At 39.4% G+C, this 24469-nt stretch overlaps 1 protein-coding gene across 2 annotated transcripts; it reads right to left on the reverse strand.

The window, feature by feature from the left end:
* Nucleotides 1-298: 298 nt before the first annotated feature.
* On the reverse strand, nt 299-23103 carry MRPL39 (mitochondrial ribosomal protein L39). 2 transcript variants are annotated; one of them, XM_068546923.1, is made up of 10 exons: nt 22989-23103; nt 21990-22196; nt 20055-20194; nt 17286-17385; nt 15837-15904; nt 11946-12058; nt 9356-9421; nt 7964-8117; nt 3309-3370; nt 299-402 (listed from the first exon to the last, which is right to left on the reverse strand). In XM_068546923.1, exons 1-10 carry the CDS (start codon nt 23050-23052, stop codon nt 399-401), a joined length of 978 nt encoding a protein of 325 aa, XP_068403024.1. In that variant the 5' UTR covers nt 23053-23103; the 3' UTR covers nt 299-398. The 2 variants fall into 2 exon arrangements, with proteins under 2 accessions (XP_068403024.1, XP_068403025.1); XM_068546924.1 differs by lacking the exon at nt 7964-8117.
* Nucleotides 23104-24469: the final 1366 nt, after the last annotated feature.

Consider the following 24469-nt stretch of genomic DNA (forward strand, 5'->3'; position numbering starts at 1 on the left):
GGCACAATGATGTTTACTGCATCACTGTTTACAACAGTGAAAAATGGCAACTAGGATGGTCCTATTTATGTTTGTAAAAGATGGCATTTGTATTTGTGCATATATGTTTATACATGTACAAAAAAGGACTGAAAGGAGAAAACATGCCGAAGTGTTACATTCGGGGAGAGGAGGAGACAGGGTTGTTTCTGTGTAAAATTTTTATTGTGAACATAAGTTGTGTTATCCTTTAGAGAAAGGAAAAAGTAAACATCAGTATACATCTTCGGGAGAAAAAGACAAAAAGCACGCACAAACATTACATAGAAAACTTTTATTTTAATTTACTATACATATCTAAATTTGAGGAAGTTACTAGGCAGATGCACTTTCCTCTGTAGACTGAGTTTGATCTTCAGTTACCTGTAAAAACATAAATAGCTTTACTTTTCTAATAAACACTTTTAGTTTTACCCTTCACCCACCATTTAAAATCACTGCACAGCCTTTCTCTTATAATGACCCTGTCTTTGTCTTTCTCCTTCAAGAGTAATTATTATAGAAAGTTAAGGAGAAAGAGAAGAAAACTTACATGACCAATTTCCCAATATAAATTACCAGGTACAACAATTCCATTAAAAATACAACCTGAGGCATATAGCTAGGCTTCTCAAGATGGTCATTTTATTTTTCATCTATAAAATGAAATCATTAGTATAAGAAAAATATCAGCAGTGCTGCAACAAGGTATTTTAAATCAATCTATTTTGTTGGAAAAAATCAATAATTCTACTTTGAACATAGTGTAATACAGGTTCAGTAGAAAAAGATATCTGTATGTTAATATTTCTATTATATGTCACTCAGACATAGCAAACAAACAGAGCTAAACTGTATTCCTCAACACCCCCAAAACCTGCCCTACTTCCTGCATTATCTATTTCAGTGAAGGGCTCTACCCAGGTGCCCAAGCCTGGCATGAGAGAATCCACAGTTCTCTTACCTGCATATTTAATCAACAGTCCTATTAATTCCGCCTAAGTAACTCTCACAGCCATTTTCACTGCCCTGCCGGAAGGAACTTCAGGATCTCATCATCTACTATGGCTTAAGTCACAGTCATCTTCCATGCTGCCCCCAGAATGAGCTTTTACACAGGAATAGTTTACCAATAGGTCACTTCCTTATTCAAATTCTCCAGTTACCTGTCACTTCCTTATTCAAACGCTCCAGTGTCCTCCAATCACTTTCAGGAGGGGAATGCAAATTCCACATCATGGAAGACAAGCCCCTCATATTCTATTTCCAACAAACTGATCTGGACTCATCACCCACCCTACGTGTGACTGTGCATCCAGATTCATCTTACAACATTCACCACGCACTCCATTCCTCCACACCTCTTAGGCGAGTAGCTTCCTCTGAGATAAACCCATCCTCAAGCAAATTATCTGCCTGGCCCACTTTTATTCACCCATTAAAACCAGCTTAAGAAACACCAATTCCTGGGAAGCTTCCTTAACCAACCCCTCCCAGCTGGGTTTGGGTCCTTCTCTTCTTTACGCCAGAGCCCCACATGTACACCTGAATTGTCTGCTTATAAGTCTAGTTATCTTGTTCAACTTCCTTGAGGACAGCAAAAAGATTTTGTTCATTACTGTACCCACTGTTCCTGGCACATAACAAACAATAAGTCTGTGTAGTTAAATCAATGAACCATATGTTTAACCTACTCCCTTTAGACGAGCAAACGAACAGTGGAAGAAGGAAACTGAACCAAAATAAATGTTGCAAAAACAGCTAATCACTGATTTCTACTAGATACTCTAGGTTACTGTCTCTACTATTTTTCTACATTTCTTATAGACTCGTTTTTTTCTCTAGTTTCTTAATCTAAAATGGACATTGTGACCAACCAAAGAGACAAAGTTATTCTCCCTATTCAAAAACACTTTCTTCTCATGAGAAAAAGAAAATTTACATCACCTTTACACAAAAACATTATAGCTAAGTGCCTAAATAGTGAATTCTATCTGTAAAGTCATTAATAAAGACTAGGTTTACACATCATCATGCAAAATGGTCAATAAAAATTTATTGGGTAATCCCCATTTGCCAAGTGCTGTGTTCAAACTTTGGCATTACACATAGTATGCAACAAACCCTGAATGGGTTAACACAATGTAAATATACTAGCAAAAATAATCAGAAAACAATATGAGGAGGTATACAATCAAGCAGAAATTGCAGGGGTGGATATTTGTTCAGAGATTACTCTGAGAATGCTACATGGAGAAGGTAAGAAGGTAAGGTCTTGCAGAATGAGTAGGATGTAAATAGACAGGAGGAGGATGGGAAACAGAGTCTAGACATAACTGTCATACAGAAACAAGCTTGAGCATAAGTTTGAGTTAACAGTATGCAATACATATTTGAAAGTTGCTAAGAGAGGAGATTTTAAACATTCTCACCATAAAAAAAAGCTAACTCTCTGAGATAATGGATGTGTTAACTAACCTTATTGTGTTAATCATTTTGCAATATATAAATATAACGAATCATTACACAGTATACCTTAAGATTACACAATGTGGTATGGCAACTGTATTTCAATAAAGCTGGAAAAAAATGAAGTGACAGAAGAAGGTAAACTAAAACAAAAAATAAAGAAACAAGAAAGTAAGTTTGATGTGTACTTGTAAGCTTGACTAGAGTGGAAACTTAGGGTAACTAGGAAGGGTTCATGAGGCCAGGTTACACAGGATAGCTATCAGATAATGTAAGTAAAAAGTTAACACTTAGTCTCTGAAAGAGTGAACAGGGATAATCATGGTCAAGAAATATAATCATTCCTATTTGTGAAATCTAGATGCTAGTGACACAGAATAAATGACAGTAACACAAGTATTCAAATTTGGTTCTTCAGGACATTTGCATATTTAATATGTCAACTGTCGAGGCAGTTTTAAATCATATCTGGCAAATCTTTAAATGTTCATTAAGTTTACCAAAAAATTATCAAGACCTAATTAACACCATTACAACCATTAAGAACTACAACTACTATACGGTAATATTCTTATTTTTCTTCAAGTTCTACAATATCATTCCCATGATACTAACAAATAAAAACGAAAAGAATTGCCAAATAACAACTTTTCTCTTGCCAAAATACTAACAGGGTCAACAACCACAATACCGCTTTCGCTACTGAGACAACTAATTACTTTTTTCTTTCTTTCTCTTTTCTTTTTTCTTTATTATTTTGTTGTGGTGGTAGTAGTGGTTGCTTAATTTCAAGGAAAATTTCTTCATAGAAATGTACTCACATGTTGTCAAAAACCATTTTCCGAGACCTTTCCAGTAGTTTATTCCATATCGTAAAATGTGCCTTGAGAAGAAAAGATTTACTATGAATTATATAAAGCACAAAAGTTACAATAAAAGAGGCTGAATCTTTACACAGGTTTTAAACAAAACAAATACATAAAAAGTTTGGCAGTACTAATGAGGCTAAGTGGTTCCAAAAGTGAGTTCAAGTAGGGAAAAAGGGTACATACTATACAGAACAGCTGCTTTGTTTAGCATTTAAGAAAAAAAGACTTAAGGACTGAATATGCCATTCTTCCTCTTTGTCCTTCTTAATCATTACCACCGTAGAACACATTCCTTCTAATGGGAAGCAAAAATCTGTCCCACTTTTCCACCCGTTCTTTTCTTAAATAGCCAATTCCAGCATGCTAGTGGTCATTCTTCAAATCACAAGCAATCACAAGGAAAGGTTCATTAAGAACCAACTGTGACGCAAGAGGAGGGGATATGGGGATATATGTATACGTATAGCTGATTCACTTTGTTATACAGCAGAAACTAACACAACATTGTAAAGCAATTATACTCCAATAAAGATGTTAAAAAAAAAAAAAAACCAACTGTGACATCTCACACTGAAAGAGCAGACCTAGAGGATTTAGTAAATTACCCTAAAGAACAAGTAAAAACTAATGAAGACAACAGTAAAGTTATAGAACCAATTTCCCTAATTCGTAACAATCTTATGCAGCAGAGGATTGTCAGAATGCATAAATGAAACTGCAAAGTGCAAAACGACCACATCAATGTTACTAACTCAGCTGAAGGTGATACTGAGGGATATGGGTGGGTCAGGGACTATTTCAAACTGGATGAGCTGGTAAAATCTGTAATAAAAGGTAAAATTACTAAATATGTACATGCAAACCTTCTGGAGGAAGAGCAGCATGGTATGTTAAAGGGAAAACCATACCTGGCTCAGGCAGAATGAGCAGCAGGTGGGAGACTTTAAGGTGTGAGTGGAATATAACGGGTGATGGAGAAAGCGGTATGAGATGAAGTCAGAGAGAGAAAGGCAGGAGCCAGACAACATAGGGCTTTGTGAGACAGAGTGAAGGGTTGGCATTTGTTCATGAGAAGCCACTGGAACGTCTGGGGCAGAGGAATTGCATGATCTGATTCGTATATTAAAAGCTTCATTTTGGCTACTCAGCAGAGAATGTGCTGTGGGGGCAAGAATGAAAGCAAAGAAGGGGAGTGAAGAGAAAGAGCAACAGGGATGAGGGAAGCAGTAGTAGATGAGCTGCTATGCCGTGGATGCATTCGGAATACGTTTTAGGGTTAAGAGTTGAAAGGACTTGCTGATGGATGGGATGGGGCATGGCTATGAGGGAAACAGAGAATCAAGGATTACCTCAAACAGCCGGCTAGATGACAGTATCATTTACTGAAATGGAGAAAGCTAGGAAAGGAAGGTGTGTGGAAAAAACATGTAAAGGACACGTATGCTAAAAACTAAAAAATGCTGATGAAAGGGATGAAAGAAGATTTAAATAAATGAAAAGATATATTGCGTTCATAGACTGGAAGGCTCAATGCAGTAAAGACATCAATTCTCCCCAAACTGATACACAGGTTTAATAAAATTCCTATCAAAATCCCAGCAACGGAGAACCATTGAAGATGGCAGAAGAGTAAGACGCAGAGATCACCTTCCTCCCCACAAATACATCAGAAATACATCTACATGTGGAACAACTCCTACAGAACACCTACTGAATGCTGGCAGAAGACCTCAGACTTCCCAAAAGGCAAGAAACTCCCCACGTACCTGGGTAGGGCAAAAGGAAAAAGAAAATCCCAGCAAGATTTATTGATAGAAAAAAGATTACCCTAACGTTAAATGGAAAGGCAATGGATCTAGAATATCTAAAACAATTTTTATAACAAATAATAACATGGGAGGAATTATTCTACCTGATTTTAAGACCTATTAAAGCTATAGTAATCAAGATTGTGTGATATCTGGAAGAGAGACACATAAATCAATGGAACACAATTGAGAACCCAGAAATAGACCCACACATTTACGACCACTGATTTTTAACAACAGTACAAAAGCAACTCAACAGAGGAAGGACAGTCTTTTCAACAAATGGTACTGGAGCAATTTGACAAGTATAGGGAAAAAGAAAACAATGAACCTCATCCTAAATCTCACACATTATACAAAATTTAACTCAAAATAAACTACAAACTTAAATATAAAACTATAAAACTTTTAGGAAAAAGAATAGGGGAGAATCTTTGGGATCTAGGGCTGGGCCTTTAATTCTTAGACTTGACACCAAAAGCATGACCCATAAAGGGAAAAACTGATAACCGGACTTCATCAAAATTAAAAACTGCTGATCTGTAAAAACCTGTTAAGAGGGAAAAGACAAGCTACAGACAGAAAGAAAATATATGCAAACTACATATCTAGCAAAGAACTAGTATCCAGAATATTAAAAAAAAAAAAAAAAACTCTCAAAACAACAGTAAAAAAGCAAACAATCCAATTAGAATGTGGGCAAAAGAGAAGAACAGACATTTCATCAAAAAAAGATAAACAGATGGCAAGTAAGCCCATGAAAAGGTGTTCAACATAACTGGCCAGTAGGGAAAAGCAAATTAAAATTAAATAAGAAACCACTACAAACCCATCAGAATAGCTAAAATAAAAATTACTGACAACATCAAGTGCTGGCAAGGATTAGAAAAACTGATTATTCACACACTGCTAGTGGGAATAGAAACTGGAACTTAGCTTGGTAGTTTCTTAAAAAACTAAACATGCCCCTGCCATATGACCCAGCAATTGCACTCCTGGGCATTTATCTCAAAGAAATGAAAACATATATTCACAGAAACCTATACACCAATGTTCACAGCAGCTTTATTCATAATAGCTTTATTCAAAGTAGCCAGAAGCAACCCAAATATCCTTTAACAAGTGAACGGCTAAACAAACTGTGGTATATCCACACCAAGGAATACCACTCAGCAACTAAAAGGAACAAACAAGTTTTTTTTCTGGTTTTTTTTGTTTTGTTTTGTTTTGGTTTTATTTATTTATTTTTATTTTTGGCTGCGTTGGGTCTTTGTTGCTGCGCACGGGCTTTCTCTAGTTGTGGTGAGCAGGGGCCACTCTTCGTTGCAGTGCACGGGCTTCTCATTGGGTGGCTTCTCTTGTTGCAGAGCACAGGCTCTAGGTGCGTGGGCTTCAGTAGCTGTGGCACTCGGGCTCCGTAGTTGTGGCTCGCGGGCTCTAGAGCGCAGGCTCAGCAGTTGTGGCACAGGGGCTTAGTTGCTCCGCGGCATGTGGGACCTTCCCGGACCAGGGATCGAACCCGTGTCCCTTGCACTGGCAGGCGGATTCTTAACCACTGCGCCACCAGGGAAGCCCAAAAGGAACAAACTATTGATATACTGATACATGCAACAATTTAGATGAATCTCCAGAGAGTTACGCTGAGTGAAAACACCCAGTCCCAAAAGATCACAATACTGAATGATCCCATTCATATGACATTCTTGAAATGACAAAATTATAGAAATGGAGAACAAGTGAGAAGTTACCAGAAGCAAGGAGGTGGAGGCGGGGCAGACGGGAGTGGGTGTGAGTGGCTGTGGCTATCAAAGGCCAACATGAGGGATCCTCGTGAAGGAATTGCTCTGTATTGTCACTGTTTCAATGTCCATACTCTGGCTGTGAGAGTGTGCTAATAGTTTTGCAAGATGTTACCATTGGAAAAACTGCGTAGAAGTACTTGGGATCTCTCTGTATTATTTCTTAGGACTGCGTATAAATCTACAATTATCTCTAAATCAGAAGTTTAATTAAAAAAATAAAAGGATTAGCAAGGGGTGGGAGTAATACGGAAAATGATATGGAATAGATCTTCAAAATAGATTAGGGAGAAGAACGTGCCAAATGTAAGGCCAAAAGGCACCCCTGAAGGTCCTATCAATATGTGCTCCACTACTCCTCACTGCACCCTCCTCTATACTAATCTGAAGTATTAAAAATACTATCTCGAAAAAAACAACAAAAAAAAAATACTATCTCGGACTTCCCTGGTGGCGCAGTGGTTAAGAAACCGCCTGCCAATGCAGGGGACACAGGTTCAAGACCTGGACCGGGAAGGTCCCACATGCCGCGGAGCAACTAAGCCCATGCGCTACAGCTACTGAGCCTGCGCTCTAGAGCCCGCGTGCCACAACTACTGAAGCCCATGCACCTAGAGCCCATGCTCCACAGCGAGAGAGGCCACCGCAATGAGAAGCCTGCGCACAGCAACGAAGAGTAGCCCCCGCTCGCCACAACTAGAGAAAGCCCACGCGCAGCAACGAAGACCCAATGCAGCCAAAAATAAATAACTAAATAAATTTATTAAAAAAGAAAAACTATCTCAATTTGATTTAATTTTTTCAACTAATACTTCTTTTGTAAATTATCTGTTTACATCCTGGGTAAAATTATTTTAATCATAAACCCAAGTTGACAAAATATTAGTGTTACACAACTTAACGCAAATTAAAATGTATGTCCTTCAAATTGGTATAAAATCAAGACCAGAATCACACTCACACCCAAACTGAATGACCTGAAACTTTAAGCTTTACTTACTCTTAAGTGCACAGGTAAAGAGAGACCCTGGAATCTTCGTACAAGACTTGACTGGGTGGCTTGAAGATTATGAACCGCTGACACTTCGTACTGGAAACAAATACTTGTTCTTGGAATAAGAGGGCCCTCACTCACATCAATGAAGTCACCAAATCTGATTCGATTTAAAAAATAAACAAATAAAACCTCAAAATCAAATCACTTAAAATAGTTAAAAAAAAATCTATTCATTCTCTTTGCCATTACATCCCTAATCAAAAACAATCCATGTGGATCAATTCCATCTCTAATAGCCCCTGACACAACAATCTCAAGTGATGAGACTAAAATTTTAGAAATTAAAACCAATGAATCTTTTTCTTACTTAGCATTGATATAATTTTAAAGATTTTTTTAATAATTTTTAAAAATTAATTAATTAATTAATTAATTAATTATTTGGCTGCTCTGGGTCTTTGTTGCTGCACGCGGGCTTTCTCTAGTTGCGGCGAGCAGGGGCTACTCTTCGTTGCAGTGAGCGGTCTTCTCACTGCGGTGGCTTCTCTTGTTGCAGAGCACGGGCTCTAGGCGCACGGGCTTCAGTAGTTGTGGCTCGTGGGCTCTAGAGCACAGGCTCAGTAGTTGTGGCACACGGGCTTAGTTGCTCCGCGGCATGTGGGATCTTCCCGGACCAGGGCTGGAACCTGTGTCCCCTGCATTGGCAGGAGGATTCTTAACCACTGCACCACCAGGGAAGCCCCTTAAAGATTTTTAAGATCACTAAACACATCATGCTATCAAGTGGATCCAATGTCTAAAACTGATATCCTATCACCTTATAACAACTAAATGCAACAGAGTTTAGAATTTAGCATGTAAGACAGCTTCCTAGAGGAAAAAAGTTAAATCTGAGTCAAGAAAACATGAAGTTGAGAAAACAGATACAGGCCGTGAAGCCATTTTTGCATAATGCATTGTCTTACTTCTCTCATCCTTGCATCAGAAAGCACATTGTGATATAACTTCCTTATATGTAACATAAGTAGTAACTAATTAGTCAGTATTCATGTTTCTACATACATATGAATCACGTTCAATTCATAACAATGAGTATTTTGCCCGATTTCAAAATTAACTCTAAACATTACATTTTCTTACAATGGTTTCCAACTCTTTCAGAAATAAAAATAGCAAACAATAAAATGAGGAACAGAAACCACAACTGTTCCCAAAGATGGCTTAAAGCTTCCAATTACCACCATAGCAAAAAATTGAACAAAGCAGTAAAAAGTAAGGTAATAAGAACAACAAATTAAGGTACAAATCTTTTCCAGTCATACACCAGTCAGGTAACAATAAAACTAAACCTTCCTATAAATTAGCATAGCAGTCAATTTTTATATTTTTACTTACCTGTGTAGCTTGACTATTCTCTCAGGGTTCTGAGATGCCTTCTCTTCTATGAAATCTAATTTGTACCTAAAAAGCAGCAAAGAAACAAATGTTTTAATTCTAAATGTACAAAAAGGTGTTTAAAGCCACTTCCCTTTCTCTTCCTCTTCAGCCATAATTTTTGCAAGAGGGGTTTACACTTGGAACCTCCCCTTCCTCACCTCCCATTCACACCTCACCTCCTTCAATCTGGCCAGAGCTTTGCAACTCCACCAAACTGTTCTCCTTGGTGCCAACCTAATGGACACTCTTTAGTCCTTATTTCCACTGCTCACCTCCACTTCTCAAAGTGTTCTTTTCCACCGGCTTCTGTGGCATCCCGTACTGCTTGTTATTTTAACTCTCTGGTCACCCTTCTCTTTCCCTGCCCTTCAAGGGTTCTGCCCATAAACTTTTTTCACTCTAAGCATCCTCTCTGGGCTAGCTCCTTGATTTGCACAGTTTTAATTACCACTTACGTGTTTATATCTTCTACACCTCTGCTTCTAATCCACATCTCTTCTGAGCCCCAAACTGTATATCCAAAACACTCCAGACATCAACCAGGGTGTCTACAAGCATCTTACACTCCCAAGTTCTCAAACTGAACAAAAACTTACCCTCTCTTTTCTCACCAAACTTATTCTTATTCCTGAATTCCCTAGTTTAGTAAATGACACCACCAACCACCCACATCTCCAAGTGAAAAACTTCAGAGATTTCCTTGATTCCTGTTTCTCCCACCACATTCCCTCCGTCCAATTCATTACCAAGTCACATCAATTCTACTGCCTAAATGTCTCTCAAATCCACTCGGGTCTGTCAGTATAACAAATAGTACAGATGGAACCGCACAGCCCAGGTTCAAATCATGACCTTACCACTTACTATTAAGAGCCTTGCCTATTTACCCCAGAATGCTAAACAAACATTACACATGTGTGTCAAGGTTGGGAAGCGTCAGTTTGTGCAGAAATATACACTTACTGCCACACCTCTTCTTCCGCAGCCCTGATGATTACTGAGGGAGCCAATTCCCTTGAATACTTGTTCCTCTTGACCCACCTCTAAGAGAAACTCCTGTCCCCTGGGAGCCAAAGCCACTGAAAGTTCCCCCTACAGGAGAAAGGCCCCATCACTGATCCACCTTCAACCTCCAAAACTCTCTGTCTCCTCAAACTTACCCCTAAATGATCTCCCACCTTCCTTTACACATTCACCTAAAGTTACCAAAGTCCTACAAGCCTCTCCTAGACTTTGACAGTTGAGTGGGAGGAAAGGGAAATCTCAGTGTAACATAAAATGAAAGTCTAGAGTACGCTGCCCAATATGGTAGCTATGGAGCACTTAAATGTAATTAGTCCTAATTGAAATGTGCCTTAAGTGTAAAATACACACCAGATTCTGAAGACTTAGTATGAAAAAGAGAATTATAAAATATTAAGTTTTTAATATTAATCACATGTTGAAATGTTTCAGATACATTGTTTAAATAAAACTGTTTTATTAAAATTAACTTCACCTTTATTTTGAATTTTTTTTTTAATGTAGCTAACTAGGAAATTTAGTTATATAGATGACTCACATTATATTTCTATTGGACAACACAGCCCTAGAATTGTGGTGGGGGAGGTGACTTGATAAATTCTGATAATTTAAGGAATTTTCTTTTAGAATTAATGGTAATTTAGTTGTAAAGAATTATTTGTACTCCAGTTCAGTATATTCCTACTGCTTTCTAAGTACACTGGTTCCAAAATATGCTAAATATTATAAACTAGCCCCATGAGAATCTGTGTCTCATTTTATAAATAGCTAAAGAAATTCCAAACCATTATCTTTAACAATTTGCAGGTGCACATTTTGGCGTCAGAATCTAGTATCTATATGATTTTTTGCAATGCAGATATTCCCTAATTAATTCTGATTTTAATTAGTTTAACATTAAAATTTAGTTTACGTTCTCACAATTAGTAGAAGATAAATTGGAAGTTTTCTGAGTGAAAAAGGGAATTGAGAAGGCAGGCAGGATTTAACATGTTGGCAAAGAAAATCTATCAAATGGTTAATTCCCCTACAGAAGACTAAGATCTGTGTGAATGTTTTACTTCAGCTGTTAGCTGCCTCCGAACAGCTGGTATTTTCTGTCTTACCCTTTTCATCTGAAGAGTGGAAAGATGGGAAGGAAAGGTGGCCAAATGCAACAGTTTAAATAAACTTAAGTTTAAATTCAAAATAATGCAGTTTCTTAACGTAGGCTACCACTTCACAATGGAAGGAGAAAAGGGAAACATATTGCTATGGTGATATAAAGAAAAGGACTAGCCAAAGAAAAAGAGAAGTAAGACAAAGTAAGAAAATTATCAAAGGTGTGGCAGGGGCACTTCTTCTCAGTGAAATAATGAGATGAACAAAAGCAAATAGGCTGGTGCAGAAAAGAGATCCCAGAGCTAAAAAGTAAAAAGTGTGCTACATAAATACATCAAATATGAAAGTTATTAAGAGCTGAATTTTCTTCATTACATACAACTTTGGGAGGTTTAATTTTGTTTAAAAGGAAGCCAACACTTACTTATTGTGTTGAAATATTTCTAACGCCACTTTTGCTTCAACTTCCAGAGTTTCAAATGGAAGATCTTTATAAATTAAAGCACGAGCATCTTTTGTGAAGGAACATAGGTTCTCCTTAAAAATGAAAGTATTAACCTTTTGTAACAATTTACTTAAAAACATTTCCCTATAAGGCAGATAAAACTGTACGCTTAATATTATAAGTCCAACTACAACAAAAAGCAAAAAGCAAATTTGCTAGGAAAGAAAGCATTAATTTGCAACAATTAAATACTGGAATCATAAAATGTACAATTAGCAATTTCTCCCAATTCTATAAATTATAAAACTTGTAATTAAATAGCTGCCTGTGTTAGAAATAATTATTATGGATAATCCTACAAAGAAATTTTAATAAACATTTCATTCAAATTATACAGCCCTATAAATGTTTATTAAAATGATGGTGCAACAAGTAGAAATACTAATAAGTAAATGGTAAGATACAAAAATTTGTTTACACTATGAGTAAAACTAAGCTTTTTAAATAAATGCATGAGGAAAAAATTATTATTTAAGTGATTCAGAAACTTTCACTAGGAAATGTTATGTCATCATTGGCCATGTCCAAAATATAGCATAAATCCAATATTAGAAATTTCTGTTTAATGAAAATGTCAATTTTACACAATTAAAATGATTAATAACACACATTAACAATGTTTATGAGATTTTTAATAAAAACTATAGTTGAGTTTTCACACTATAAATCATAACTAATACAGAAAAGATCAAGCACTATTATGCAAATAATTTTTGTAATAAAATTCTTTCTATAAACTTCCTAATAGACTCTTTTGAATGAAATGACTCTTCTCCATTCTTAAATGGATAATTTTCTGTATAACCAATGCACATTCATGGTTTAATATAGCTGTTACTTGACTGTAACTTTCCCCCACTTTCTAAACACCATGGTGCCTGCAATTAACTAGTACATTTCTTTTTTAAAGTTTTATCTTTAAAAAAAGGAAAAGGAGGCAGCAAGTTTCATACATAATGAGACTTAAATTTTCATCTCCTTAGTTTTTACTTAACTCCCCCAATAAAGTAAGAATCTTGACAGACTTGAAAAAAAAATTATATTGCCACGAGTCCACAGATCATGAAGAAACCATTCCAAACTCTCCCCTCACCACCCCCCATCTCTCCCAATACCTCTCTTCCCTCTCTCCCTTTCTCTCTTTTTTCCTTCCTGTTTCCCTCCTGTCTCTCTCTTGATATTAAGCAGTAACGGCAGGATTACACAAGAAATAACTGTCAAAGCCAGCATTTAAACCTGGATCTTCCCTGACTCCAAAATTTTTTTTTTCAGGTGTCATTTGGATTTCCTCTTTGTTTTTCCCCACATCTTTATTGGAGTATAAATGCTTTACAATGTTGGGTTAGTTTCTGCTGTACAACAAAGTGAATCAGCTATATGTATACATATATCCCCATATCCCCTCCCTCTTGAGCCTCCCTCCCACCCTCCCTATCCCACCCCTCTAGGTCATCACAAAGCACCGAGCTGATCTCCCTGGGCTATGCGGCTGCTTCCCACTAGCTATCTAGCTTACATTTGGTAGTATATATACGTCAATGCTACTTTCTCACTTTGTTACAGCTTCCCCTCCCCGCCCCCAACCCCCCGTGCCCTCAAGTCTGTTCTCCAGGTCTGCGTCTTTATTCCTGCCCTGCCACTAGGTTCATCAGTACGGCTTTTTAAAATTCCATATATATGCATTAGCATACGGTATTTGTTTTTCTCTTTCTGACTTACTTCATTCAGTATGACAGATTCCAGGTCCATCCACCTCACTACAAATAACTCAATTTCGTTCCTTTTTATGGCTGAGTAATATTCCATTGTCTATAAGTGCCACATCTTCTTTATCCATTCATCTGTTGATGGACATTTAGGTTGCTTCCATGTCCTGGCTATTGTAAATAGTGCTGCAATGAACATTGTGGTACATGTGTCTTTTTGAATTATGGTTTTCTCAGGGTATATGCCCAGTAGTGGGATTGCTGGGTCATATGGTAGTTCTATTTTTAGTTTTTTAAGGAACCTTCATACTGTTCTCCATAGTGGCTGTATCAATTTACATTCCCACCAACAGTACAGGAGGGTTCCCTTTTCTCCACACCCTCTCCAGCATTTATTGTTTATAGATTTTTTGATGATGGCCATTCTGACTGGTGTGAGGTGATACCTCATTGTGGTTTTGATTTGCATTTCTCTAATGACTGGTGATGTTGAGCATCTTTCCATGCATTTGCTGGCTGACTCCAAAATTTTTGCTTTTAGAAACGACAATATTTCACTAAATCCAAGATGCACCACTAAGAAAAAACATTACCAGTTATAATCATAAGATGCTATCTACTGTAAGTCACATTTGCTCCAGATAATTACACTGAGTGAAAAGAGTCAATCCCAAAAGATTACATACTGAATGATTTCATTTACATAACATTCTTGAAATGACAAAACTATACAAATAGAGAACAGATTAGTGGTTGCCACAGTTTAAGGACGGAGGAGGGATGGAGACTAAAGAGAAATGTGGGTAATTTTGGCAGTGATAGAAATGTTCTTGGCGGGCTTCCCTGGTGGCGCAGTGGTTGAGAATCTGCCTGCCAATTCAGGGGACACGGGTTCGAGCCCTGGTCTGGGAAGATCCCACATGCCGCGGAGCAACTAGGCCCGTGAGCCACAATTACTAAGCCTGCGTGTCTGGAGCCTGTGCTCTGCAACAAGAGAGGCCACGACAGTGAGAGGCCCGTGCATTGCGATGAAGAGCGGCCCCCGCTTGCCGCAACTAGAGAAAGCCCTCGCACAGAAACGAAGACCCAACACAGCCAAAAATAAAAAATAAATAATAAATAAATTTTAAAAAAACAAAAGAAACGTTCTTGGCTGTATCAGTGTCAATATCCTGGTTGTGATAGGGTACTATGGTTTTGCAAGATAATACCATTGGGGAAACTGAGTAAAAGGAACATGGAATCTCTATGTATTATTCCTTACAACCCCATGTGTATCTATAATTTTCTTCTAAAAAAACTAAAAAAAGTTTAATTAAAAAAAGTTATAGAAACAAACAAAAGACACATTTGTTTTCAGAGATATTAAACTGTGAAAAAAATGTACATAGTGGAATTGATAAAATGGTACGCTACACTGCCTCCCCTCTTCTGATCTCCAGCCTTCCAACCTGTAGGACATACGGTTTTGCTTCATTACGAATTAGGCATTTGTCTGTTCTCCCCAATCATAACTAAGCCTCTAGGCTTGACTTTTGAAAGCCGTCAGCATCATCTACCTACACAGCACCTGATCTAGATTCACTCTGTTAGCCAGGCTCCTGCTGCTACCCCAGTCCCAGACCAACAAGGAGCACCGTCCTTATGATGGCAGACCATTCCAGAAGAGGCTAGTTTGCTGCTATTTAGTTTGCGGCTATTTGGGTTACCTTTGTCAAAGCCTGATATTTTAATTCACCCCTCCCCAACTCTCAATGTAACCCTTGTGGATAGGAAGATCTCAGGATGCAATAGGCTTAAAATGGCTTAGGGCAGTGGTTTTCAAATTGTGCTCTAAAGATCCAGGGAGGTAAGGCTCCAGGTCTCTCACCCCCACATCAACCAAGATAGTTAAGCTTCTGTATTTTATTCTGGGTACCTCGCTGTTGTGAATACCCTCAATCATATACATCTGTCTTAAATACACTAAAAAGCAACAATAAAGACTGACTGATTCTTCTAAATATCCTCAACGTGCAGTACCATTCAACAATACTAACACAGGAATCGTTCTAACAAAGAAAGGCACAGACTCTAAAATTAATACTCCAAAGAGTAGACTTACTTTTGTTGGCATCCACTCATCAAGTCTCTTATCCAAAACTACATCATAGCAGAAGGCTCCAGTGATTACTGTAAATCCAACCAAAATAAAAAGCAAAGTCAAATCTGTTAGGGTAGAAAGTTACTAATTTGCAACAAATGAATATTTAGACCATAAAATGAAGGGTCAAAAATCTCTCCCAACACTACAAATTATAAAATTGTCACCATTATTCCAGCTGCTTGTCAGAGCTGTACCAACTTTCCCCCCACCATAAAACTAACTCACCTTTTTGTTAACCCAACATCACCAGTATTTTTTAACCATTCACATTTTCTTCAGGAATATTACCACCATAGAGATCTCAAATATTAGTTACTAGATATAAAAATTCCCAAAGAGTAAGATATTTAATAAGTAGATGAATAACTAAATGGACATGAAATGTTTAATTTTTTTAATATCTTCTAAATTTCATTTTTTGTTGTTTTGTTTTGCTTAGAATCTCTTATTGCCAAATCAAATATTTGTTGGTATATAAACTTCCACCTTTTTTAAAAAAATACAATTGTGATCCTACTACACATACTGTTGCAAAATCCTAGTTTTAGGAAAATTACAAAGAATGTGAACTCTTCCACCTCCCCAAAATGGTATTCCTCTCCAGTGTCAGGGTCATTTCCGGTGAAATAGTACCACCTAAACACAGTTTTCTACAGAAGTCTATTTATACTCATATCTCCTCCTCCTCACATTCTGTTTGGAAATAAGTACTTAAAATGGTAAGAAATAAATACTGACACAATATAATTACATGAAATTCACATTCAAAAGAAACATTCTCCTCTAATCCTATTATGTCAATAATTGACCTCCAATAATTAAATAGGATGGATTTTTTTTACCATTATAAATAGAAGGTATATATGACAGTAATAGGATGGATTCTGTTACCCATAATAAATGGAATGTATGTATGATGGTAATTTATATTAGACTAAATTAGAAGTGAACTCCATACAACATCAAAAATAGGTACCGGGCTTCCCTGGTGGCGCAGCGGTTGAGAATCTGCCTGCCGGTGCAGGGGACACAGGTTCGAGCCCTGGTCTGGGAAGATCCCACATGCCGCGGAGCAACTAGGCCCGTGAGCCACAACCACTGAGCCTGCGCACCTGGAGCTTGTGCTCCGCAACAGGAGAGGCCGCGACAGTGAGAGGCCCGCGCACCGCGATGAAGAGTGGCCCCCGCTTGCCGCAACTAGAGAAAGCCCTCGCACAGAAACGAAGACCCAACACAGCCAAAAATAAAAATATATATAAATTAATTAATTAAAAAAAAAAATAGGTACCAAAATATTCAAAGATTACAGAAAGTGTGTGTGTGTGTCTATATATATATACACACACACATATATATATATATGTGTGTGTGTGTGTGTTCATTTATTTATTTATACGTGTACATCACCTGGAACTTCTGGAGCTCTGACCAAACTGACCACATATTCGTCTTTGAACGCCCTCTCTATCACACAGCCCATCATCATGGCACAAGAACGCCAATAAGCCTAGAAAAATAAAATACACACAAACATAATAAACATAAGATTTACTAACATTTCTTTAATATTAAAATTTAGGTTGACTTTTGACTTAGGAACCATTTCTCAAATATCTGTCCATCCTCTGCCTTTAGCAATGGTTACCATCAGACCATGACATTACCACCACCAAGCAAAACCCACAAAAGAATGAAGCACCAACTTCATGTGGTTAGCAATGTTTGTGTAAGATATCAGACACTATAATGTTTATCAACCAATAAACAGTTTTACTATCGGTAGTAATTTTATTTTTAACCCAGGATAAAGTTAACTTGTTAACAAACTTGTGCTAAAGTAAAATAAATATATTAATATGTACCGGTTTATAACGTACATAAATATGGAGGGTTAACCCAACTTTTAAGAATTATTTATGGGCTTCCCTGGTGGCACAGTGGTTAAGAATCCCTCTGCCAATGCAGGGGACATGGGTTCAAGCCCTGGTCCAGGAAGATCCCACATGCCACGAAGCAACTAAGCCCGTGCGCCACAACTACTAAGCCTGTGCTCTATAGAGTCCACGAGCCACAACTACTGAGCCCGCGTGCCACAACTACTGAAGCCCGCGCGCCTAGAGCCTGTGCTCCGCAACAAGAGAAGCCACCGCAGTGAGAAGCCCGCGCACCGCAACGAAGAGTAGCCCCCGCTTGCTGCAGCTAGAGAAAGCCCGCACACGGCAACAAACACCCAATGCAGCCAAAAATAAATAAATAAAAATTAAATAATAAATTTTTTTTAAAAAAAAGAATTATTTATGACTCCTATCCTATACCTAACATCACATATCACTTAGGTTATTCATATTTATAACAAAGCAACCTCACTATTAACTGGGCTTTCATCTCACTAGCATTTTGATCCACGGACATGCCCAATATGGGTATCCATGCAATGACCTTCCCAGAGTCACAAGAAGAAACTAAGTCCTACACCATCTTAAGCTCTGTACTGGCACTGCTATAACTAGGCACTTGACTTTCCTAAGCTCTTCTCCGTATCTGAGGACAACAAGAGTGGGCTCATTTGGTTGCACATGGCAGAGACTGCTCCAGAATGTGTTCTACACAACCACACAAATACACTAAAAATAAATGCAAACCCAGGTCTTGAAGGCCAGTAGCAAAATGCACTTCTTCATCTATCTGACTTGATTGTTTTTAATGTCTGGTGAACTCCAGGGTCAATGCCTAGGTTCAAATCCAGGCTCAGCCACTTAGCAAACTGGTAACCTTGGTCAGGCTACACCTCTCTTTGCCTCAGTTTATTTATCTGTAAAAAGGAGATAATAGCACCTTTTATGGGATTTTTTTTTAATGAGGATTACATGAGTCAATACCTGTGAATCACTAAAACAGTGCCTGATATACAATAAATGTTCAATGTTAGCTACTACTATTATCATGTCTACCATTTCCTTCTTTAAGTATTTCATTTCAACAAATATTTATTAAATACCTACTGTATGTAAGTCAAGGACAAGATCTAATAAGGGACATGATCCCTGTCTTCACAGAGCCAAGAATCCAGTACATTCAACAGTTCGTATTACAAGGGAAAATCAAACTACTGTATCTAGAGACACTAGCCAAGTGTTGTGAGGCCCAGAAGAAAAGAGGGATTCATTCTGACAAGAAGAAACTGAGAAGGTTCCACAGAGCATATGGCATTTTAATGGAACTATAATAGATAAACAGGATTTTAATAGGGAGGAAAGAAAATACTCGAACAGCATCAACAAAAGCAAGGAGGATAACACAACAGAAACCATTGGAGCAAAGAGGAAGTGGAAGATGCCGTGGAAGGTGAAGTTCAAAAGGCAGGCAGGGATAAGAAAAGTGTCCACGCAGACCTGGGAAAGTTATATGAACGGTTATCAGGTAGGCAAGTTCTTTAGGGATAAGTGACATCATCCTTAGTCACATCATTTAATAAAACTCTTGCAGGACTATTTTTTTTTAATTTATTTATTTATGGCTGTGTTGGATCTTCATTTCTGCGCGAGGGCTTTCTCCATTTGTGGCAAGTGGGGGCCACTCTTCATCGCGGTGCGCGGGCCTCTCGTTATCGCGGCCTCTCTTGTTGCGGAGCGCAGGCTCCAATCGCGCAGGCCCAGTAATTGTGGCTCACGGGCCCAGTTGCTCCGCGGCATGTGGGATCCTCCCAGACCAGGGCTCGAACCCGCGTCCCCTGCACCGGCAGGCAGACTCTCAACCACTGCGCCACCAGGGAAGCCCCTTGCAGGACTATTAAGGAAGACTTTCAGATTAAAAAAGGGCGGGGGGGGGGGGGGGTGGGAGAGTTAAAAAGTTATTGAAATAATCCAGAAAAGATGGTGAAAGACAAGAATGAAATTACTGCAATATACAGGGCGATTAATAAAAGTAAGCTGAACAAAGATATGAATGTCATTTAGTTTTCTCAAACCAAAATACAGAGACATTAATGCCACTGAGGAGTTCTGAACTATGAACATGCCTAATCTACCAAGTAAAACCTGATTATCTAGTACAGTACAACATTTGACCTTGGCCAGATCTGTACATTTCAAACTCCACAGGAAACAGATTTTAATTTTAAAAAAGACTAGAAAAAAATGGGGGGAGGGGTACCAAAGAACATAGAGGCAGAAATACCTTATTGACTTCTCCTGGATCATCATCTTTGAAAGTAAGAAATTTAATTTCACATGACTTGGTCAAAGGCTTATACATGTCCCAAGGCTGTCCGTCCACAAGAGCCAGAATGGACTTCCTGCAGTACCACTCACTTAAATCTAGGAATTTAAAACAGATTGAAGAGCTAACTCTAACAAAACCCAAGTGAAAAATTACATGTTTAAGTGCTACATTAAGAAATAAAACAACAGAAAGGCAAGATTCTGCAAGCTTTTTTGGGGAGAAAAGAAAGATTTGTAGCCAATAAAAAAATAATTCCCAACACATCCAATGTATTGCTAATTATTAATGAAATTACCCAAACAAAAATCATTAAGGCTAAGTCTAACTTGAAATTAATCTGTCAATTATTAAGTAATAAAATAGTTTTCCAAGAGCTACACTTAAATATTCAGAGAGCAGCATCGTGGATATATTTGGCTATATGCACACACAATTTAGAAGGGAAAATATATAAATATACATCCCAGTAAGTCTGTTCTAGATGGGTTTGGGGTCTTGCTCCCAAACCATCTCTACTTCCCTAACATGGACTCTTCAAGTTAAATACCATAGTTACCAGTTTGTATTCAATAATTATCAGTATGAATTCACACATAAACCAATCAGCTCTGGTCTGTTATATGACTCCAGAATGCAACTCCAACCCTGATTAGATGTTTTTTGAGTACCCAGCTGTTCACAGAAGTGGTCAAACCACAGGTCTAAATAAGTTCCATAAGGCGGGGATCATGCCTATCTTTGCTCACTCGCCAGTATATCTAGAGACTAGCATCAGGCCTGAAATACACTAGGTACTCAATAAAATTTATTGAATGATTGACGGTATGAGTGACAAGCAAGTCTGAGGGCAGCGGTCATGCTAAGAGTGGTTCAGAGGCTTCATCTCTACATGTGATGTGTGTAAAACTCCTTAAAGGCCTGAGCTGTGTCTTAGCCTCCTCTGTATTCCTAATGCCTATCCTACAGCAGAGGTTCAATAAATGCTTGCCAAACAAGTAAGCAATTATAAGTACTAATGCAAGTGCCAAAGTAAAGGAAGATTGAGAGTACACACTCGGCAGGTCAGCTTAAGCTTTTAACTAAAGTTAATTACTTAAATGGAATCATTACTGAGTTTTCCAAAAATCTGAACAATGCAGCCAGTCATACATGAGCGAGCATGTAGGTGTACGTACCTACTTTTTGTTCTTTCGGAATTTAAACGTTACCAGTTCTATCAAAGCTACTACAAAAGCATTTTGATCGAAAATAACATAGAGGCCTTGTTCCCTTCATTCCCACACCAAATCACACACAGGGCCTTGTTTTCTCCCTTAAGATATGAACACAACAAACATTTTTACCCCAATCACATTCACCCCATGCACTCACACATTTACTACATGTACATGTAAATGTAAACAAAGACACAACACACACAGAGGCAAGTGGTGAGCAGATAAAAGACTTAAGTTAGGCTATAAAGAGCAGAAAAGGAAAAGAAGGCAAAAAAAAAGCTGATCATCTGAGGCCAGGGCAGTCCCTCCACCCCAAAATCCTTTAATGGGACTCACGTGGTAACTGCTGCCATTACACCACAGTGTGTCTAAAAGGGGCAAGCACACTAGTAGCAATGCTTTCAGGTCTGCCTCCTGCAGGAAACAATGACAGCCCTCTAAACTCAGCCAGATTCCAGCAAGTCCCAGGACGACCTATGCGTTACAGCACCAACCTTTCAAGACCCACAGTACCCTCAACTGCTAAGCCCGCAGTGAACACGCAGGAAGATGCTAGATAAAGGAGAACTTCCGGGAAGTTCAGGGAGCAATTACAGCATCTTGTCTCCTCTGCACCGGTTCTTCTCCTGATTTATGCAAAATCTTCAAAAGGGTATCCTGATTCGTTACTTACGCATGGCACAACTATAAGGAGTTGAAATGTTTTTATTCATGACAAAGACAGTGCCAGGGTCAGCTTTCCCAACGTGCTTAACTTCAATCTTCTCAGTTCGGGGAGTTAATGAGAGCTGCCTTTTTTTCTCTTTGTTAAAGAGATCATTCTGCATTTCTGTCAGTTCGGTCGGTGACAGCTGAGAAGCAGGTGATGTTGCTATAAATCCTGTGCAGAAGTTACAATAAATGTGAAAACTGACCAAAAAAATAATATATTGCTCCACCCTGTTCCCCTCCCGTATCACCATCCTCCACCAAGGAAAGAATAGGAGGCAAGGGAATTTTAAACGCTGTTCACCAAAATGAGTTCAGAAGTAAACTTAAACCCCTTTCTAATATTAATAATTAAAACGACCACGGAAAAGAACTGCAGCCTGCCCTGATCCGCGCCTTTACTTCAACTTTGCTCTTTCACCATCAGATCGCCCCTTCCCACCAGTTTCCTCGGTCGTATTCCAATCTGTGCTTTACAATAAGGGGCAAAAAGTAACCAGGAAGTGGAGTCAGACCAGTCATTGGAAAGGTGAGCAAAACTGTCGCTTTGAAAACGTCTTGGGGGCAAGAAAGCTCCACGAGACTGCAGGTCCCACGCCAAAACTCTCCATATGTAGAGCGGGAAATGCTAAGCTTATTTTCCAAACCCCAAATCAGAGGATTTGGCAAGGCATGTACGAGTCCAATGGGAAAATAAGGACACGTTTGCACCGGAACGTGGTCTCCCTCCCAAGGGCGCCCCAAGCTCCTCCCGCGGCCCCGCCCCTGCCCTCCCCGTCTCTCTCGGGTCCCGAGATATGTACCCCAAGGCCGGGAGGGGGCGGCCAACGCAGCAGGGACTCAAAAGACCCTCCTCGGCCCCCAACCCCGCGGGACCCGCCCCCCAGGACCCGCCTCGGGCCCAGTCTGGGCAGACACCATCCTCTAAGCCTCCCTCCCTGACCCTACGTCCGCTAAAACTCACTCCAGCCAGCCCCGCCGCCAGGGGCGGCCCGCCAGAGCCGCAAGCTCCAGACTCCGACGGACATTGCCTCCTCCGCGGCCCTAGGAACTGCCGCGCACAGGTCCTTCTCCGTCTTCTTCCCCGGAAACTCCGAGCGCGCACCCCAGGTTCCGCCGGAGAGTTTTGTTCCGGGCCAGGCTGTCGGGCTGCATCTGCCACCAGGGGGCGCGCTCGCGCCTCGCTGAGAGTCGCTGGAGGTCTGGCGTCCAGAGCCCGGCTTGTTCCCGGCGCGCGGAGGATGACCCGGAGGTCTTGGGCCCCACGGCTGCCGGTCAGCCACACGGTGGGCTCTGCGGGGGGACAAGCGTCTCCTTCGGAGCCGCAGAGCCCGACACGCGCCGTCACCCTCCGCCCTCCGCAGGTTCGATCCCCGCCTGCTGGGCAAAACCCTTGTTTCTCTCAAAGTATGTTTCTGGGGAGAAATAACTGAGAAAAGATGACGTCTGTTTACTCTTACTTTCGTGGTCAGCCCAGCCGGCCACGTCGATGGCATCTTCAAGCTCTTGGCTTAACTCTCGGTTTTGCAAGGGTGAGTTCTTAGGGTAGCTGGAGTGGGTCTGCGCCCGGCTTCTCCATTTATTTAGCCGTAGTAATATGGACCTCAAAACGTGTCCTGTTGACGTTGGAGGGAACTTTGTAATCCGTAGAGCGTTTTACAATTATCTAGATTAATTTATATACTATATAGAGAGCACGTTAAAAGGATCCCATGTTAAAGGGTGGAATTTTTGTCTCTTGTTCACTGATGGATCCCAAGCGCCCAGAACGCAGCGTGGCACACAGTAGGCGCTCAATGTATATTTGTTGAACGACTGAATGCCTTTGCATTCAGCGCAGTGTCTGATTCCTTTGTGCGACTAGGATGTTGCTGCTACTGAAGTAAGCATCCCAGAGGTTTAGTATGGAAAAGCTCTTATTCAAAGTTGTTTACTGCTATAGCTTTATTTAAATCGTGTAAATTGACAAATTCAGCCCAAGGCCTTTCCCCACTCTGCTCCTTGACTTGCAATTGAAACACACCATCACCAGGTGGCGATACTGGCTAAGGAACAGATGGGCACCGTTAAGACTCCCTCTTGCCAGGAAATTGGGGAACGGTGGTCATAAGGCACAAACCTAGTTATAAGATAAGTACTGGGGATGTAACGTACAACATGATGACTATAATCAACAATGCTATATGGTGTATCAGAAAGTTGCTAAAAGCGGAAATTCTAAAAGTTCTCATCACGAGGAAAAAGTATTTTGTTTTCGTAACTTTATGAGGTGATGGAAGTTAACTAAGCTTATTGTGGTGATCATTTTGCAATATATACATATGTCAAATCATTATGCTGTACACCTTAAACAGAGTTGTACATTATTTATAAAACTGCAAGAAAAAAAGAAGACTCTGTGCTTGTTAGATCTGTCACCTTGGCCAAAATTGTACATTCGCAACA

This window comes from Eschrichtius robustus, chromosome 6 (genome assembly GCF_028021215.1).
Source record: "Eschrichtius robustus isolate mEscRob2 chromosome 6, mEscRob2.pri, whole genome shotgun sequence".
In the NCBI taxonomy this organism is placed as follows: domain Eukaryota; kingdom Metazoa; phylum Chordata; class Mammalia; order Artiodactyla; family Eschrichtiidae; genus Eschrichtius; species Eschrichtius robustus.

Excerpts from the sequence above, each read along its gene's own strand:
- MRPL39 (XM_068546923.1), bottom strand. The coding sequence starts at position 23,052 with ATGTCCGTCGGAGTCTGGAGCTTGCGGCTCTGGCGGGCCGCCCCTGGC. Across the intron at positions 12,059-15,836 it reads ATGAGTGGATGCCAACAAAA|GAGAACCTATGTTCCTTCAC; the intron begins GTAAGTCTACTC and ends TTCATTTTTAAG. Across the intron at positions 9,422-11,945 it reads GAAATATTTCAACACAATAA|GTACAAATTAGATTTCATAG; the intron begins GTAAGTGTTGGC and ends GCTGCTTTTTAG.